We start from the raw sequence: 20,718 nt of genomic DNA on the forward strand, positions 1-20,718 counted from the left end.
AATTCATAAAAAATCTCGCTCTTAATCAATTGGAGAAGCTAGAGTCCACATAACCTTGAAAGAGAACTTGAATTGGTGTCAGCAAAACATGAGCCTGGAGAAACATGGGGCACCTTATACAAACTTGTACTAAAAGAAAACAGATGAAACCTAGACAGAAAGGGAGACTCTTCAAGTAAATCGCTATCCTGGTTGGTAAAGAAAAACAGCCCAACTTAAATTATCCTTAGAAAATCTACTTGACCTTTTGCAGTAAAACATGAAGATATAAATAAAACATTTAGGCTACGCGTGGTCAGTCTTACAGGCAACCAATGCAAGAAAGCTGGCCATCTATTGAAACCAGAATTTAGAAATTCCCCCTCCCAACCCTCCCCCCCCTCCCCCCACCCCCCAACTCAAAGATGAGCCAATAGCTGTGCCGGGGTAGAAACAGCTTTCAAAAGAAGAAATACTAGAGGCAATCATTGGGATGCCAAGGGAAAGATCAGCAGGAAGAAATGGGGTTTTCGTATGCTGGTAGTAAGCATAAAAGCACTATTTACTCTATAAAGAGATGGAAATATATGTAGAGGTCAAACAGTGTATTCAGCACGATGATGGAAGCCATTGCTGGGATGATGCTAATACCTAACAAAGATCCATACGCCAGGACGCCCCTTTGCTGGGGCATCTGTGCGCTCTACAAATCCGGATAACAAAACATAACATAACATCCCAGAGATACTGAATCGTACGGGCCATTGTTGATGATACACTCAGATGTTACACTCTTACATATAGTACTAGCAGATAAATACAATATCATGGTGGGGTAATTTTTACAACATGATCCATGTTATTGTATTCCAGGTTGCAGCACCATAAGGAACCTATGCAGGCTTGCAAGTACTTCACACCACAAGCAAAATAGAGGCGGAACGCACCATCATTGCATTTGACACTTAAAAAGCAGGGGCATCATTTGAGAAAGGCGGCACATTGAGCGAGGCAGAAGGCAAGGCTGCTCTGTTTTGCCCCTGCTATTTAAACTTGCAATGTAACCCTTAGCATTGACCCTTAGAAAGAAGTTTCAAGACTGGGGGATAAATTGGGTGCAAATGAAAATGTGGTCTCAATGCATGTTGATAACACAGTGTTCTGTATCAGACATCAAGGGCAGCCCTTTTACACCTCCTGGAGCTAGAAAAGAAGAGGCAGGAATTCTGAAAGGGTATGTTGTGTTTTGGGTTGTCCAATTATGTGTAGTTTTGTGATTATGTAGAAGAGCACATAAAACACTATAGCTATAGCTGGTCGGTTCTGGGATTGTGGGTACTGAGCGGTAGGAAGGCTCAGCTCCTGCACACTGAGGTCCTGTTTTCCTGCGCATAGTTAAGTATATGTGCAGAATCCATGCAACAGGATTTGCAATTCCCAAATAGCGATTCCTTAAAAATCGCTATTTAGGAATCACAAATCCAAATGTTAATGCATATGGCCCTTAAAGTTCTTTCTGAATCATATCGCTGTTCGTGATATTATACTTAAACCCTCATAAATGCTTCTTACTTGATTTATTATAATATAAGTGTCTATATCACCGGTTGAGTGTCTATCCAATAGTACCCAAAGAAAAAAGGCATTTGATTACTTCTTAAGCGCACTTTACTTGTCTGACATGTTCATGTTACAGGAACAGACATCATGCGTTAAATAGTTGTGAACAAAGTTTCACACCCATGCCCAGGGCTTAATGTAGGTGGTCCACTGTCAGAGGATGCCTGCATGGACTGCATGCTCAGGCAGTGTGGTGCTGGACACATCACCAAGCTCGTATCGAGGCATCCTCATTGACTCAACAGCACTTATGGTTCTGCAATCACTGTCACCTGCAGGAGTGTTCCCTCATAAGCTGGAGGCATTAGCCAGCATGTGTAGTAGTATTGCTGTGGAATCTGGCACCAATACCATGATTCTGATGGAAGAGGCATGATCAAGCCTATGAATTACCCTTCCCAAGATGGTAGATTGTCCAGAGAACTCTCTTGGGGTTTCTGAAATCAAGACAAGCATGTGCGGACGACATTGCAATATTAAGTCAAACACCAATAGGCCTACAAAGATCAATAGAGGAATTAACAGATTATTTTGAGAGGGAAGGCCTGGAACTAAACATCAAAAAAATAAAAGTGGTGAGATTGGCGGGCACCAGTAAAAGTTCTTTCAAGTGGTTCACTAATGGCAGACACATAGAGGAAGTAACAGCGTATAAATATCTAGGGGTCACAATAAGCAAAAACATGTCACTTTCAACCCAAAAAAGAATAATCACGGCAAAAGCACAATCACTGAGATTTGCGTTCAAAGTTCTCCAGAAGAAACTGCAATGCCCTTCATACGACCACCTGCTAAAAGTAATGGCAGCCCAAGTTCTACCCACTCTCTCATACGGACTGGAAATATGGCACGGAAAAGAATCAGACATTTTAAATACCCTACAGACAAAAATATATAAATCTGTGTTTCTCCTACACAAAGGTACGGCCCCGGCCCAAATCTTGTTGGAATTGGTTTGCAAAATCAAACATACCAAAGGAAAGCAGCACTAGTGAAATGGTGCTGGAAACTGAGAATGGCAGAGACAGGATCCCTAAATAATTTATGTTGGCAAGAAATCAAAAAACAACACGACCAACAGGAACCCAATTCATGGGGCTACGACCTGCGAGCATCATTGGAAACCCTCAAAATGGTGGAGATCTGGAAGAACCCACCAGAAGAAGCCACCTTTAAAAAGATTTGCAAGCTAAACACAAAAGCCCTCTCTTTGGTTGAAGATAAAAAGATCCTGGCCAAACGACGACACGCATGGACTATCCTAAATTCGTACAAATGTTTAAAACCACAACCGTACCTCACGGCGCACTTTAGACTATCTTTAAAAAGAAAATACATGGCCCTCAGAATGGGTGACCATTCCTCCAAAGACTTGATTCCATCTTGGAAGGACACACATCAGGGACAAAGATGCAGACTATGTGATTATCACAGTGAGACACTGTGCCATCTCCTGTGTACATGTGTTCCCTTAAAAGAAAAGAGAAACATTTTATTGAAACCAATTTTTAATATGCTACAGATTCGCACCTGCAGGCAAGCTGTGCTAAGCTGGTTGGAAGGAGGTTCAAACATTTTAGCATGCCGTGGGGTAAAATTTATGAATTTTGTAGAGTCTCAGTTTTAAAAAGCAGAAACAGATCATAGATAAGGCCTGAGACAAAGTGGTAAATTTAATGAACAATAAGATACATTTTATTTAAATGAACTTTTAACTTGCTACTATTTTTATGGAAGTTTTTTTGTATATGTATGCTTTATGGTTATGATTAACCAAATAAAGTAAATGTTTGACTGACTGACTGACAAGCATGTGTCTTTCTAGTGATATCAGTTCCTGTTGAAATCGTATGTAAAGGAAGCAATCACAAGAGTTAGATGTGTCACAACACAGTTGTTGCCTACCTTTTAGTTTTTTCATAGCCCCGCTCAAACTTTTGGCTTTAATGCTTGCAGGCAGATTCCATTTAGTTTCCTCTAGTGAAATTGTCACCTGGCTCTTCTCTTTTACTAATGTCAAAATCGTTTGGTACACTAACTACTCTAATATAAATGTCCATCCTCAAACAAGCATTACCAGATTTCTTGAATCTTTTGCCTTGGTTTTAATTCTTAGGGAGACACAGCATACATTTCACATGTGTTATAGTGTGAAGGGGCAGTGTGGTTACTGGTTGGAGCCACCCTTTCCTTAAGCAGTCAAGGAAAAAATGTAACAGGCCTTCAACACTCCTAAGGGCACACACAACATATTTCACGTCATACTGTGCAGGGGGACAGCGTGGCTTCTAGGAAGAGTTGCCCTTTCCTTGGGCAATCAAGAGGGAAACTGAAAAGTTTGTCTTTGCCACCAGTCCTTAAGAGAAAGACATACACTGAACTTGAAATGACCAACATATTTAGATGGCACCTGTAATAGGGATCACGTTTGTAAGAAACATTTATGTATTAAATGGCATCACATAAAAGACGTTATAGTATTCTTTTTTTGTAAAAAAGCTTAATAAACAACAACTTATATCAATTAACTTCAGCTTAGATTTGACGTATGGTGAAGAGGAAACCGGAAGGACTTAAAAAGAAACAATTCACTTTGTTCTGTACAGAAATATATCCTTAATGTATTTTACGAAACCAATTCTTGGTTACCAAAAAATAGATTCACTTACGATTACAATGTAGACAATGAGACTAATGATTCCCAAGATGAAGAACATTAGAGAAACCACATTAGTCACTCTGAGTCGTTTTTCCCCATCCGTTTCTTGAAACGCCTATTAATAAAAAAAATCAAAATACAATTATCAGCATGAATATTTGATTTGTGAAAATCCATAAAAGAAACACATATTCTGTGATATTAAAAACACATATTTGGTTAGCGCCAGATACATGAGTTTTACTTTGGCAAACTCTTAATTGAATATTATCTTTTGTCTTAAAAACATCTTGTTAATATACTTGGTGCTCGCAGCTTATCAGTTTAATGATTAATAAATGTGGCTGTGGGAATAATACTTAAAGAACCTAAGTACCTTTAAAAACCTAAGTACGAAAGCTCATATCAATGATGGCATGTTACCCATCAGGCGAACATGCATTGTGGTAACAAATCCTAAATGCATTTTCAGAATAAGCACGATTTAATTTTTTAGCACTCCACAAGTTCTATCTGAACAAAACATATCAAACCAAACGTCCTGCAGATTCATGAGATGGTGGGGAACATCACTTACAACGCATTTATTACAACGCACTACCATTACAACGCAACCATTACAACGCAAACCATTACAACGCATTGCGCTGGGGGGCGCTCTAGGATAGGGAATATATTTAATTTACTATCCAACACCTTCCCTACTATCCACGGGGACTGGAGTTGGAATAGTAAATTAAATAAATCACTATCCAGCGCTTAAAAGCACTATGCGTTGTATTGGTATGCGATGTAAAAACCGCGTTGTAACGGCAGGCGTTGTAATAGCCTGCGTTGTAGTGACACCAATCCGAGATGGTGCCAAAGTTATTAAATTATGCATCCATGCACATTCTTTTTTTTTACTGTAGTGTTGTTAGACCTGGGATCCTTGGGTGGGAGGAAGGAGCTGGGCACAGCCTCATTTACACTTGAAAAAGCTGTGTTCTGTCTCCACACAAAGGGTTGTATATCCCCTAAAAGTAAGTCTGGAGCCAGGGCCAGGAAGGCAGGGCATCTTTGCACTTCAAAGTTATGCTTCTAGAAGCTTCTCACCACTTAAAAAGACAGAACTGTATATAAAAGAAGGGCCTCAGACACCACAACTTCAGTACACTTTTAGACCTGTGGATACTATTCTAGGAAACGGACTGCTGTGCTTCTACAAGGATTGCTACTCTGCTGGACTTCTACTATGATAGACTCCTGCTTGGCTGTGCTGACCTGCTGCTCTCTTGCCTGGTGAGAAAAACTGGACCTTCATCACTTGAACCCAGTGGGACTCCAATGGCTATTTTCAAGTCTCCTGATCTGAAGACTCAGGGATATAACAGGCTGCCAACAACCTTGCATCTGCACCTGGACTCAGTCATCAGTGAGTCTACCCTGCCAAATGATCAAAGCCCAGTCCTGCATCCTTGGAAGGGGGCTTAAGGTGCTCTGCCAGTTTCTGTGGGTCCAGCAGTACTGGCACATCCCCTTTGTTGTGAGGATTAGACCAGTTAAAAAGACTCAAATGCCGCCACATACTGCATCGCCATTGGAACCGCCACTGTGCAATGTTATGTTATGTTAAAAGGTTTATGAAGCATGCCTAGACCCAGAAATAGGCATCTTGGCACTAGTGGCAGGAACTCTCAGCATTGTCAATAATCAAACACAAAAGCAATCCATCTTTTAAGGGGTAGTAACACATACTTTGTTATACAATTACTGATACAAGTACACAATGATCCATACAGCAACTCACACAATCAGTGGCTCTTATGCATAGTCATTTATAAATGCCAGCTACCCACACACACACTCAGTCTCCCATACAAATACTCGGGCAACCAATCAATAACACATATAGCCACTCATATATCTACTGATCAACACATGCAGGGGCATACACAACAACAGACATACTGTTGCACACATTCAGACAGTTTAGTCACTAACCCATGCATTCAGTAAGACACATTTAAGCACTCACTCATACATTCAGTCATGTACCTACTAAATCTTTCATCCAGACACTTATACATCCTCTCATTCTTCAATATGTAAAACATATTTAAACTTTACAGAAACACATAGTCACAGGATGATGTCATCAGTGATGTCATCAGTGCAGTACAAATAACTATATAGGAGCAATTTCAATGGTTTTTTAAATGCTAATTCATAACGATATATGACCTGAAACCTATGTTTTTTTCAGTGAATTTGCACGTTTTTTTAAATGCTAATACCTAACTATATATGACCTGAAACCTATGGTTTTTTCAGTGAATATATATATATATATATATACATTACCTACTGGCGGTCGCCAGTAGGTATATATAGTTAGGACCTAGTTTCCATAGGAAATCCGCAACATTCTATTGGAAATAACTTTGGCGCCGGTTGTTGAATCTTCGCGAATTTCTCAAAGAAGATGGCCTGTTCTGCTCCGCTTCTTCCCTGAAAGTCTCGGGTAGATTCGTCAAGCGGGGCAGAGAAAAAAGGGGGGTCCCAAAACGTGTTTTCCCCATGTTAATTTCCATAGGACCTTTAGACATGGCTACAGCCCTAACCGCTGAACGGAATTACACCAAATTTGGCAAAACGGTAGAGTATGATTCGCGGATCACCCTTTTGCTCAAATGGTGTAAATCCCTCCAGTAGTTCCTGAGAAAATCAAAAGAGTAAAAATATATATATCTATAAGCGCGAACTCTGCGCGCACCGTGCGCGCACCATGCGCGCACCTTCCCGTGCACGAGCTGCATGCTGATTGGCTGCCAATGTCTGTCAACACTCCAAAACAGAAATTGATGGCAGCCATCTTGTGCCTCGGTAGACTGAGGCACAAGAAAGCAGAAAAACAAACGTGTAAAACCTAAAAAAGGGCGGGGTAGAAGCACCCTGACCCCCTAGGCCTGCTCAGGGGGCCCCACAGGGACCCCCAAGGCAATTTTTTTTCTTTTTTTAAATCGCGGGGAACGCGCACCGTACGCGCACCCCACGATTTTTTTAAAAAAAAGAATTTTTGGGGGGGGCCTTGGGGGTCCTTGTGGGACCCCCTGAGCAGGCCTAGGGGGTCAGGATGCTTCTACCCTGCCCCCTTTTTTTTTTCTTGTGCCTCGGTAGACCGAGGCACAAGAAAGCAGAAAAACAAACGTGTAGAGCACAAAAAGGGGGCAGGGTAGAAACACCCTGACCTCCTAGGCCTGCCTAGGTGGTCCCTCAAGGACCCCCAAGGCCACATTTCTTTTTTAAACCCAGTATTTTTCCTCAAATTACCCCCCCGGGGGACAAAACCATGGGGGCATAGTGATAAAGAAGTGTGGGGGGGCCCCAATCGCCCCCTACACTGCCCCGGGGACCGCCGCCCCCGGGGAAAGCAAAGCAGCCACTGGCGCATAATGGAGGCTCATGGTGGGCTAGTTGGCCCCCAGGGACCCCCAGTATGCAAGGGAACTTAATCCCCCAATTTAGAACACTCTACAGGGCGCATTTGCACAGTTTAAGTTGGGGAATTAATTCCTGTTCAATACAGAGGTCCCCTAGAGGGAACTAGTCCAACAGGTATCTCCAGTAAGCGACATGGAGCTGCGCTGCAGAGTGTTATAAAAATGGTGCATGCCCTCTAAACACCTGCCTGCAAAAAATGTAGTAAATCAGTATAAAAAAAATAACAATTAATACATTTAAAAATTGTCATTTAAAAAACCTTCGAAATTCAATGAAAAAACCATAGGTTTCAGGCCTGATATAGTCAGAAATTAGCATTTAAAAAACCATTGAAATTCACAGAAAAAACCATAGGTTTCAGGCCTTATATAGTTAGGAATTAGCATTTAAAAGACCTTTGAAATTCACTGAAAAATTCATAGGTTTCAGGCCTTATATAGTTAGGAATTAGCATTTAAAAAACCTTTGAAATTCACTAAAAAAACTATAAGTTTTAAGGGTGTTATAGTTAGCTGGACATTTCACTCATACAAAACCATGGAAATTGCTCCTATATAGTTAGTTTTACTAACTATATTTCGCTCAACCGCAATCCACTGCTGATGATGTCACAAATTACATCACTCATGACATGGTCATCACTGATGACATCTCAAATTACATCACTGATGTCATCTACCTGTTCCCATCCCAATTGTATACACCCATCCTATGAATGATTTTACAACCTGTCAATCCTGTAAAGCGCTTTGATACCCTCACAGGTCTGGTTCACACTCTATAAAACTTTCAAATACATAAATAATTATATGTTGTACACATACCCCAATGATCTTTCCAAACATCACAGAAAACGTAGGCCAAATACCCCCAGCAATAGCAGAAGCTATCACACACAAAATAAGGTAAAACCATTCTGGCTTGTTCCAGCGAAGAATCTTGGTAAATGGCACCTCTGGAAGATCGTCCTGTAACAAGACAAAATGTAGAACATACATTTAAACTTTACAAGTAAACATATTTTCAACAGTTTTATTAATGCACAATGCAGTTCTATGCCACTATGATACCTGTCACTCAAAAGGAACAAAACAAAAGGTGTCTCATAAATGTAAATACAAATTCTGTCAGGCTCACAGACACATTAGAGTGATTCACTACTGTTAATCAAAGGGAAATGTTGGCGTTCAATTAGCCTTCTGTATGTATCCAGAGGTTAAAACCCAAAGTAATGTTACTATGCCTTTTCAGTTGGTATGCACTAGTAGATAAAATGCAGTTCTCTTATTATCATTATATGATAAAGACTAATTTCTTTTTAGATGAAGATATTAAGAGATTTATTTAGCACATTCAAAACTATATAAACCGGCATCAGAATCTCATTACACCCAGATAATATATTGAAAAATGTGGTGATAGTTTCTTGTAACAAATGTTATCAATATTTTGTTGCAGTTCTAAAATAACAAACATAATTACCAGAACTCAAGCTAAAGGTATGTTGCCATGAATGTATTAAATCTAGCAATAATAAATATGCATGGGTTCCCTTGGGAATGCAGTTTGCATAGTAATGAAATAAATTATTTTATTGTATAGTTAATAAAAACTGTTACAACATAGAGTGCAATAATATTTTAAAAAATATGTTAAGAGATACGTTCATCAGGAGCCTAACCGGCAACCATGATGGTCGCCTGATCCCTCGGCTCCGCCGACCCTCTCGCCTTTCTCCCGTTTTCCGTTCTATCCTGTTGCCTATCCTGCTATTGAGTAACGTCGGCGGAACCGGGAGGCGACCCCGGATCTATTGGTGTGTTTTCTTGCTCGATCCCGGTAGTGAGAATACCGGAACGTCTCCGCCTCCTCCTGGCGCTGCGCGGCTGTGGCCGGGTCTTTGTTCTCGGACTGGGGCCGGCCCTGCTCATAATAACAGCCACCATTACCGGCGGATCGAACACGGCGGCGTAAAGCTCGTCCTGCTCCCTGCAACCTCCTTCATCGCTTCATGGGCTCGCACGCCGCCGATGCGGGGGAACACATTGTATCGTGTCCTTCACCCGGAGACAACTTTGCTGGATACTTTGTCTCTCAACGAGCTGGGCTGGGCGCCATCTTACAGCCTGCTCTCCTTTCCTGGGACAGCGGACCCTGGGCTGCTACCGAAGACACTGCTGTCTGCCTACATCACGCTGATACTTTGTGCACATGGAGTGTGCTTCCCCTGTGCCTCAAGCCTGGTTGTGCCATGGCTCGTGTCTGCGCGGTGCCCAGCTGACTGCGAATGGTGATGGTGGACGGCCTATGGGACAGTGCTGCATTTGTTCGCCTTGCGTGCAGAGGACTGCTGAATCCTCTCTCCCCGATGCACCAGTGCTGATCGGTGACGTTTTGGGCACCCTAGTTACTCTGAGAGCGGCTCTACGCACTGCTGCCCGTGTATTGGGAGACCGGCTAGATGTGATTTCACCTGCGGCACCATTGCTTGATCATTGATGCCTCCGGGAGCAGGACACTCTGCCACACTCTGCTTCTGCCTTCTGTTGTTCCTCCTCTCAGGCTGCTATCGACACACTGAGGGTGCGAGATCCTACTATTGTTGAGGTGCCGGCTGTACTATCCTTGGGGTGAACTAAAGTTTCTGGAGATGCGATGTGGCTGGAGCCAAGCAGCCGGGCGCCAGGTCTAGCTGCCCCTCCTGAGGTCCCCGGCATGACTTGCTTCCCCATCCTGACGCGGCTCCTATTGACTGGGCTTGTCAATTCTGGAGGATCTTTGTTGTACACTGTCCCTTCTTGTACCATTGATATCTACATGGCTGTGTATCGGATGGACTTTACTGGTCGTCCTCCCACTCGGATCTGGATACTTGGCTCGCTCGCCTCCTTCAAGATGTCTACCATGAGGCTGGACTATGTCGCTGCTTCGCATCGCAGGGGCCAGGGTTGAGTGTGCCTCCCATCATTTTAGGACTGTTTTCACTTGTACTGCTGGGACACTGATGGACTGCCGGGGATATCGAACATGGGTATTGTATTGGTCGCGGGGTCTGGGATCGGGCGGCTGGAGTGTTACGTGATGGTAGTTTTGGGAATATCCGCTGGCCCTCCTCCGGTCTTATGTGTATTATGTTTTTTTTCTTTATCTTCTCTTCTTCCCTTTTCTGTTCTAAATTTCGGGTTCGGTTTGTGGGCGACAGGCACGCTGCTAGGGGGGGGGGTAGGGCGTAGCCTCCGCATACGTGCAGGGTGGGGGGTTGGGGGTAGGGATTTTGTTTAAGTTTCAGTTTCTATGGGCCTTATTTCTCTCGTCTCTTCTTGGTTCCTTTTTCTTTTTTCTTTCCTTTAGGTCAGTCAGGTGCTTCGGGGTAGTGATACCTATTCTCTCCGTTGTTGATACTGTCACTTTCGTGGATTTGGGTGTACTGAGTCCGTGGGGCGGGCGATGGCCAACATGTACTGTTTTATTGTGCAACTATCCTGATGATTATTATCCTTTGCTGCTTTTAATTTCTTTCCCTCGTTTTGCTGCTAACTCGCTGGTTCGTTGCCTGCCATTTGCTTTCGGTGGATTGAATGCATCTGATCCTTCTTATCTACAAAACTTTAAAAAAATTAACCTAATTTCTCCTGTGCCTAGCGGTCCCGCGTTATTTGAGTCACGTTTTGGACACTTATCGCATGGGTTTTCTTTGGGACTGCTGGGTTGATCTATTATTACTTTTTGTGCTACTGACTGCTTTCGAGGCCGGCCTGTATGGTTGTGGGCCCGTATTTGTACGCTTACTATGCACAATAAAAGTTTTCAAAAAAAAAAAGAGATACGTTCATGTGTAAAAGTTTACCCCTTTGACACTTATGACGAGCTCAGCTCGTCATGAGGTACACCTCTCGTACGCTCATGACGAGCTGAGCTCGTCATGAACCGCAGGTTTTTAAAATCTTCAGCGCACCGCGGAAATCTGCACCGCGTTTATGCGGTTAAAACAACCATTTAAAAAAATTGTAAAAAACACAGTGCTCTTGTTGCAATGGTTTGCATAGTAAATTATGCAATATCGGGGCAGAGTATTACATTGTTTTAAAATTACTGCCTATGACGCATTCTTCCTTTTCATGCCAGATATCAAACTCAGGAAGATATGGAAAGCAAAAAACCGACATATTTCCAGTTCTGTTTGACATAAAGTTAGTAATGGTGCAAAGCAGAGCTCCCTATCTCTCAGTCCAGATGGTTGAACAAGCAGTACAGTTGTCAGACTTTGAACTTTTGTTTCTATAACATGGGGTCTCCCTCACACAGGAACATAGCCCTGCCAAAGTTTCACCAGCGTATTTGCCCCTCTAGGTTTCTTGAGCATGAGGTTACCCAACATGTATGGATTTTTATGGGTTCAACAGGCACGCAGATAAAAAACGTAGGGACTCATTACGATGGCAGTGGGACCGCTGCCGTCAGCCCGACCTGGTCATCCCACCACCTTCGGACCCTGCATTACCGGCCGCAGCATTATGATGGTAAGCGGATTGTTGACGGTTGGAAAGACTGTCTGTAATAGATCCAACAAGCTCATGGAACCCGTCAGACCGCTGGAGTGACGGCTATCCCTAAAATGGTGGAGGTGCCTGCTAGACACTGCCTTAGGAATTACAATGTCCCTTCCCGCCGGCTGTTTCATGGTGGTTTACCCACCATGAAAAGGCAGGAGGAAAGGGACATTGGGGGCCATGCAGAGGGTCCCCCTTACCCCCTGGCCCTCCGACATGGGCCTAAATATCCCTGTACCATGTGTCAGGCACTTCAAGGTGGTGCCTGCCACATAGTGCAGGGATATGTTCAGAGTGTATATTTTGTACTGCGGTGTGTGCCTCAGCCTACATCACATGCCGCAATACAAAATATAAACTGGCTTGAAGGCGGTTGTATCGCAATACCAGTTACGGGATCACCCAAAGCTAGTCGGGCAGTCCCGTTTCCGAAGAGATGGCGATCAGACGTAATTAGGCCCTAAATTATGTGCTTTATGGAAATTTGGAAATTAACCAATTATTCCAGTTTAGGTTACCTGTCTTCCTCTCACCTGGTATCTCCATTGGGCGGTTTGGAATCTTATCACAATCATCAATTTTAATTATCAACTCATCCTAAGGTTTCTACTGCTGTGTGCTAGGGCTTTATCCCCCTTGTTGTAAATAAAACAGCGATAATGTTAAGCATTCGCTGAAGACATATTTTTGTGTCTTCAGTGTAGTTTTCCACTTTTTCTTGTATCTACGGCCAGACTCCATTTTGTTTTCTGGCCTCCATCTTGTAGGCCACATCGTGCCATGTGCTCGCCACGAGTCAAGTCCTACCTCACTGACCGTCACCCCTGGAGTTTGCCCAGCAACTGGCTATAAATAGTTCCAGCCTATCTAGCGCATGCTCAGTACGTGTAACATCTGTTTCTGCTTAGAGGGGATTTGAATGTGCATTCGGGAGGGGGGGCTTCATGAACCGTTAACTCCACCCATGTATTGATCATGTTCAAGAAATGTCCATATATGGATGTAAATTATACTTTTGAGCTGTAACCGCCCACTTATGAGCCCTTTCTTTTGTGTATAAAAGGGGACCGCGTGTCCGAGTTCTTTGTGCTACCTTGTACAATACTGAAGGGTGTTGTGTTGGTTGTAGTACCACCTTTAAAGGTTTATTAAACTTTGTCTTTGTATTTCCAGTTTCTGTGCCAATTTCTTAAATAGTCTGAGGACTTTTACGTACAGAAGAGCGAACCTTTCGCACTTGCGGGCCTGGCTGAGGCTTGAACTCATCACCCTGATTCACTGAGTTAGGGGTCATGCTGAACATGACATTGGTCAAATGTTTAGCATTTTGTTTTCTAAACATGGCAATTCCCTCCAGTCTCTACCCCAACTTTGCTCCCCTTTATCTCCTAAATGTGTGAGTAGCAAATATATATGGGTTTTCCATATGTTCAAGGAGCCTACAGGCAAAAAAATGGGCAGAGTGCACTTGGAAATTGGAGAAGCAAGTGCAAGCGAAATCCTGATTGGTTGCATGTAGCACCATGGGTCTGTCTGGACACATTGCAAACATATATTTGGAACATATACACATTGTATGTTTTTTTTTTTTGCTGAGTGCCAGAGCTCCCTTTCTTTAATTGGCTGGCCATATGATTGTACTGAACATGACATTTGTCAAATATTGGAAATATATTTCCCAAAATATGGTAATTCATTCCATTTCCCCTCATGCAGCAATATATCAATTCCATGTGTGATCCCTAAGTTTGTTCCTTTTGGTGGTCTGAGAGTGACCATATAAGATGTGTGTGGTTTCTATGGATTTTCAGTGCCCAGTGCAATCAACAGGCAGCTTCACATTTTGGAATTTGGAAAGCAACCGCAAGAGAAATGCTAGTTTAGGCCACCTGTCTTCTGGTGACAGTATTACTCCGAGGTGCATTGAAATCTACAACAACTATACACATTTGTAAGATTTACAGATTCTTTGCAACAACTATATACATATATTTAACATTTACCAAGCCTGGGCGTTGTTCGCAGAGTTTTGATACACAGAACTCTGTGAAGTGACAAAAAAACTCTGCGGAGTTCCGAAAGTGGGGGAGTGCAGTGTGAACTGCCATTCTGTCAGGCAACATCAGCAATGTCCACAGAAAGTCTCCGTGCAGAAGAACCATCCCGGAAGCTAGGGAACTATATTTCCCATCAGCACCCTGGTATCCTGACGTCCGACGCACGGTCGTGCGTGGTGACATGAAACCTGGATATAGCAGACCGAACGGCACACAGAGCTGCAGATTATATGTTATTCTGACGCTGGTGGCCAAGTCCCAGTCTGGTAAGGAAGCAGGTTGCACCGAAGATTATTTGTAGTCTTTTGTTGTTGTCAGGACTCCCATTCTGTTTTGGGGATCCATGTTGCATCACTCCATTCGTTGGTGAGTACAGAATTTTCACGGACACATGAAAAGGAGCAAGGAGCAAGAGGCTGAAATCTGAGTGCTTTTGACTGTGTGTTCATTACCTCATTTCTTTGGTACATTTTGCCCCTGTCCTTCAAAATCAGTGTTCCACTAGTTCTTCTGAGTGTGGGGTTATCAGACATGATGAGTTTTCCATCATTTTAATTAGGGAACCAAAACTAGATACTAGGGAATGTATTTGATGAAGGAAGCTTCAGACAGGGAATAGCCACAGTTTTGGTGTGCTTTTTGGCTCATATTCAGGGGAACCTACAAAACCCGTCACTTCTGAGAAATAAAGACAACGAGGAAATAAATCACAGTGAGGTGGCGTGCATGAATTTTAACAAATGTAATTAATCAAAAATCCATGTCGATGTCAACGTTTGAGTAAAAAATTAATTTTCTTCAGTTTTCTTGCAGGAAAACTACAAAGCTTCTAGTAAACAGCTACAGTCCAGCCATCCAACGTCCCAACACTTGTCCCAATAAAAGCAAAAGCCTACTTGTTAATTTGAGCTTATTGCACCAGGCAGGAAAAAGGCCAAAGTGAGTATGTGAAGACCAGATTGACAATATATTAACTTTATATGGTCACAATTTTTTCTTGTTCTCTCAATTATACTGGGCCAACCCACCGGTGAGGTTCTAATTTACTTGTGGAACAGGGAAAGCCCTGGGTTGTGGGAGTTTGCTGTTACATACAAAATCTGCAATTTTTCTTCACAGAAATCTGAAAAAATATATTTTTGTTTCCAATATTCAGTGAAATTCTGAGTAAACAAACGTAGTGGCATCCACGCAAATCACACCACTGAGGACTCCTCAGTTTTCAGTGTTCAGAGCTGTCTGTTATCTGTAGGATTCCGTTAGTTACGGGGGGGCCGAGACCCACACATGTACTTCAAACAGGGTCTTGTTCCATGCTCGGAAACAAAAGTGTGTGTGTCCGTCTACCAGTTAGGACTGGAGCCAGATGCACCTTGGCATTTTTCTTAGGCTAAAAATAATTGGTGACTAACAAAGAGAGGGAGGGAAGTGTTCATTATGGATAGTCAACTTTTCCTGGCGAGGAGAGGGGCGTTTAAAATAACTCAAAATTTAAATTTGAGTTATCCATTCAGGAGAAGAGAGAGATAGAAATAGGTGCAGAAGCCAGGTGGACTCCAAGCACTTGTTAGTGAGGGATAATTGCTTTGACTGTCTTTGGTTGGGTTCGGCACTGATGCATGATAGACTTGTTTTTTCCCTCTAAGTTACCATGACAAAAGAGTGTGAGTAGGGGGTTCATCGGCCTGTGCTCTCCAAAGGGCACTGATTTTTGGGAATAAACGTGTGCACTATGCAGATAAGGAAAACATGGTCTGGCATAAACACAAATCACGTGAGAATTAATCTGCATAAAGACGCCTCTACTGTGACAGCAGCATGACACTGAAATGGCTATGGTACTGTTATGAGGTGGAGGTACATTGGTCCGGCATGACACGGTGCACAAGGGTGATGGGTGCAACCAAAACACAGTAGAATAGTGCGTGCAGTGAATAGACAGAGGGCTCTCCTCTATATACATAAAGAACTATTGCACGAAACAATGATAATCTGTTCTTTTTCTACAGATCAAAACACATGGCTTTATGTCAAAGGGTGGATTCAGGGGCGATGGCTGCGGGCAGCTATCCACAATTATAGCATCTGTTTACCATTTGTGTGGTCTATGGGCCAAACACTGATGACCCACTGATCTTAGACTTTTTGTTGACTGAGCTTCATTTTTGGCCACCACCCCTTATTGTTGGAGACAATTTTAACGTGACTTTATCCCCCAATAGAGACTCTACCTCTAAGGCCCAGCGCGACTGTTAGAAACGGGATCCCTGGCTGGCCAGGGCTCACGCCAAAGTCAGTCAGAGACCACCACTCTTAAGTCAGGGCAAGGAAGTTACACGCCAAGATTACCCCTGCTCACCCTCTAGGTAACGTGGCGCGAGCAGCAAGGCTAAACTTGGAGGCGATGTGAGCTAAGTATTTGGGCACGCACCCCAGCAACAACACCCAAGGCCCACCACCAAGGAAACTCCACACAATGTTATATAAAAAATAGCCTTTGTATTATAGTAAAAACACATTAGATAACATACAAACTTTACAATGTGCCAACAGGCACGGGCAGAATTTACAAGGGATTATGTACAGGACAGGGCCACATGGACCACTGTCAGGGGTAGGCACTTGTTAGAAATAATACTTGTAGGTATACACTTAGCACATAAACATATAATGATTAGCACCACAATAGTACATGTAGCACACAACCAGTAATCACTGGTAAAGAGTAAATACCTCCTACGCAACCCTAAAACACTGTAGGACAATCACGCAGGGAACTAAGACCTTATCATCAGGACCTAAGGAAGGAAAACCATCACCTAAGCAGGTCACTCTTAGCAAAGGGAAGGAAAACCTAAACATAAAACATAAAATACCTAAGCAATCACCTCAGCAAAGGTAATGGGACATAAACAATTGCACATGAGGCATTAAACACAGTCAGAGGTGCAGGTTAGAACATTTGCGCAAGAATCACATCAGCAAGCAACTTACAATGCGCAGGGTGCATGTAGCAAAACACTAGGATTGTCCCTCAGGCCAACTGACCTCGCAAGGGGCGGAATGCCCTGAGTCTCAATGTCAGGGGGTCTGTGCAGGCAGCACAAACACAAAGCCTAAACGTAGCAACTGTCCACTAAGTGCTGGACAGTTGTGAATCACAGCTGGGCAAACGTTGGAGCCTCGTGGGCTCAAGAACACAGGTGGACAAGGAGCCTCTCAGGGGCTCGCAAAGCAATTGTGGCGCCTTAGAGTTTCAGCGCTCTTAAAATAATGAAATGCCCCCAGAGCCTCTCTCAGGGCTCTAAATCAATATGGGCAGGAGCCTCGTGGGCTCAAAGAATAATAAATGCCCCCTCGAGCCTCTTGGGCTCGACAACAGAAAGTGCCCTGAGCCTCTTGGGGCTCGCAAGAACCAATGCGGGCGGGTGGAGCCTCTATGGCTCACAAACAAATGTGCCCCAGGAGCCTCTCTGCTCCCACAAGAAATGCTGCAGCGTTGAAGCGGCCCTCTGCCAACTGGGGCCGCTCGAAGAATCCCAAAGGACCCGCCCCCGCACTCACCGGGTCTTCGCTGGAGCTGCGAGGGCAGAGACACTGCTGGCTCACCTTCGCTGGGCAGCGCGGGGCTCCTCTTCACTCGGGGAGCCTTGCGGACGCGGCAGCCGGCTTCCTTCGTTTCACGCCTGGCCTCGTCACGGTGCACTCTGCCTGACTTCCGCCGGGGCCACCAATGGCAGCGCGGCCCTGGGGGTCAGAAGGCGGGACTTCCGGGTCGCACCAGGCAGCGGCCCGGCAACGGTTTTCAGTGCTACTGGGCTGCGGCGGTGATCCCGGGGCAATGCCGAGTGGGCTCCGGCTTCAAACAGCAAAATAACAACGGGGTAATGCCGGGTAGGCACCGGCTTTCAATTAAGACATAAAGCGAGGTAGACACTCGCTATGCCGAAAATCGGCAATTAAGCAGGCAAATGCCGGGTGGCACCCGCTCGGCAATCGGAGCGCTCCCAAGCGATCTCAAGGCAAAGTCCAGCGCTATAATCAAAATAAAGCGCTCTCAGGCAGGGAAAAGCGCTCACATCGCTAAGAGGCAAGAGAACAGCGCTCTCAGAAGTATAGGCACAGCAAAAGCTCCAGCAGGGTCTGGAGGCAGGCAGAGGGGCAAGGCAGGGCCAGAGCCAGCACACTGGGTCTCCAGGCAGGGAGACAGCCAAGTGGCGGTCCTTCTGGCCCAAGCAGTAGCAGCAGCCCCCTCTGGCAAGGATCCACAAGAAGAACCAAGGAACAATTGTATGGGGACACAGCCCGTTCTTATACAGTAAATTCCCTTTGTCTGTAGGTGCAGGGTGGGGGAAAACCAGTCGCAGCTGGTTTTGAAGTACCCTTGATAGCTCAACCACCCATTCCATTCACTGGAGGGCTAGGGACATCAGTCGCACTACAGGGGGTGGAGCCAGCATTGTGTGGGGAAAGTCCAGGCCCATCAGGGACCAGGTGCCCTCCTCCCAAGCCATCAACATGCTAATCTCACACTCACCACCGGGCAGACCCATCCAGCCTTCCTGGAGCCAGGCTCACCAGCCAGCTCCAGCCAATCACACGGCAGGCATATTTTACAGTAATATGCCAAGCCCTAGAAGTGGCATTTCTACACATGACACACACATGCCACATACACCATTGCGAAGCATTCATTCTCCCGAGCTCGCACATACCAAATTCGAGCATGCACTCCCTATGCATCAGAAACGACCAGGGACACAGACATTCCCCATGCATTCCTATGGGAGAGCAGGCAGCCTAACTACATGCACGCACTTTACTCTGGGACACAGGGAAAAAGCGCGCACAGATCAGAAAATCATCCATACAGATCACAGATCTAAAGCAAAAAGATTAGGGGTGAACCTGCCTTAAGGGCCAAGTCCAACACAACCCCCTTCCAGCCAAAACGCAGGGCAGACCAATCACCACCATGATGGACTTCCCTGCTTGGGGCGATAAAACACGGACGCGGGCCCGCAACTGCAGGGACACCCTCCTGTTTTACGCCATAGTGAACCCCTGGGGTTCTTTCTAAAACTATGGTAGGGACTAACTGGACTACCCCACTGGTACTCTCCAGCTGCCCTCGGCGAGGACCAGGCCCTAGGCCACCCAGGTGCCACTGGCTCCTGCCTACTCACAAAGTGGGGGGTAGTAACCCCTGGCACATAATAGCCATCTTCCACTCTTCCTGTCTGCAAGACAGGGCTAGACTGCCACTGGTTCTCCAGCCTAGGGTCTACAACCTTAGGTGGACCAGGAGTCTCAGGGAAGGCTCTCCTCCCTTTACCTCTTCTCCTAGGGTTCCTCCTCCTTCTGCGAGGGGTACCCCCTAAACACCATTCTCCCAACCTAGGGTTTAACCCCTCAGGTGGTACCGGGGTCAGAGGTGGGCTCTCCCACCCTCTGCACCCCCTTCCAGAGTCCTTCTCCCTCCCAACCGGGGAGGTACCTCTGGAGAAAGAACTGGTCAGGACACTGATTACAGTATTCCCACCCTTCAGGTCAGGCAAACCCTGAACCTGGACCTCCAACCTCCGGTCTAGAACCTTTGGTGGAATCACTGCCTGGCACTCCAGGACTTCTGGGGACTCACATCCTATCCCCCAATCACTCTTTTTACTGGACTTCTGTACTCTCCCTACTGGAGCAGTACTGCTAGACTCTACAACCATAGAAGCGCCGCTTACGGATGCTCCAGGTCCTCCACACACTAGGAGATCTCCCTCAAGTGGACTAACAGGTAAGCATAGGTCCCCACCCTGGTGTTCCCTAAAGAAACCATCCAGGCTCTGAGGCAGGGCTTCGGGCATCTGGGGACTCTTGGTCTCACACTCACTCCCGCTCCACTGAGACAGGCAGTGAGCCCCTACACCCTCCTCACTATACTGGGACCTAGCTGGGCTACTCTCACCCTCCTCCACCACGCTGGGTTGGAGAAAACCTGACCCACTATTGTTGGAATCATTCACTAGCGGCGCTAAGGAACATCTTGCACCTTCCCAGCGCTCTGCTTCTTCTGCAAGGTCCCAAGGACAAAAACACTTCAACTTCAGCAGGTGCTGGCGCAACTCTGGACAAACAACACTGAGCAACTGCTCTTTGAGGAACATATTCACCACACCGTCCAGCTCATTGTCCGAGTTAGCCCTCAGCCAATCACACATTGCATCAGAACAGTCATCCACAAAATACCCCCATTTCTGGTGAGACGGTTTCCTACGGTTCCTAAACCTCAACCTATTCTCCTCCTCTGGGGAAACAGGAACCATACTCGGGGAACTGGGAGTGGGACTGTCTACATTTAAATTTAAATAGCTGCCAC

General features: G+C 45.0%; 1 protein-coding gene across 2 annotated transcripts in view; it reads right to left on the minus strand.

The window, feature by feature from the left end:
- LOC147688996 (ATP-dependent translocase ABCB1-like) overlaps positions 1-20,718 on the minus strand; it is a 684,547-nt gene that overhangs the window by 248,394 nt on the left and 415,435 nt on the right. For both annotated transcript variants that reach the window (XM_086941883.1, XM_086941882.1), the window contains exons 15-16: positions 8,566-8,709; positions 4,269-4,373 (exon numbers count right to left, since the gene is read on the minus strand). In XM_086941883.1, coding sequence (XP_086798009.1) covers positions 4,269-4,373; positions 8,566-8,709 — 249 coding nt within the window. The remainder of the gene's footprint in view (positions 1-4,268; positions 4,374-8,565; positions 8,710-20,718) is intronic.

The sequence above is a fragment of the Lissotriton vulgaris genome, chromosome 10 (assembly GCF_964263255.1).
Source record: "Lissotriton vulgaris chromosome 10, aLisVul1.2, whole genome shotgun sequence".
Taxonomy (NCBI): Eukaryota; Metazoa; Chordata; class Amphibia; order Caudata; family Salamandridae; genus Lissotriton; species Lissotriton vulgaris.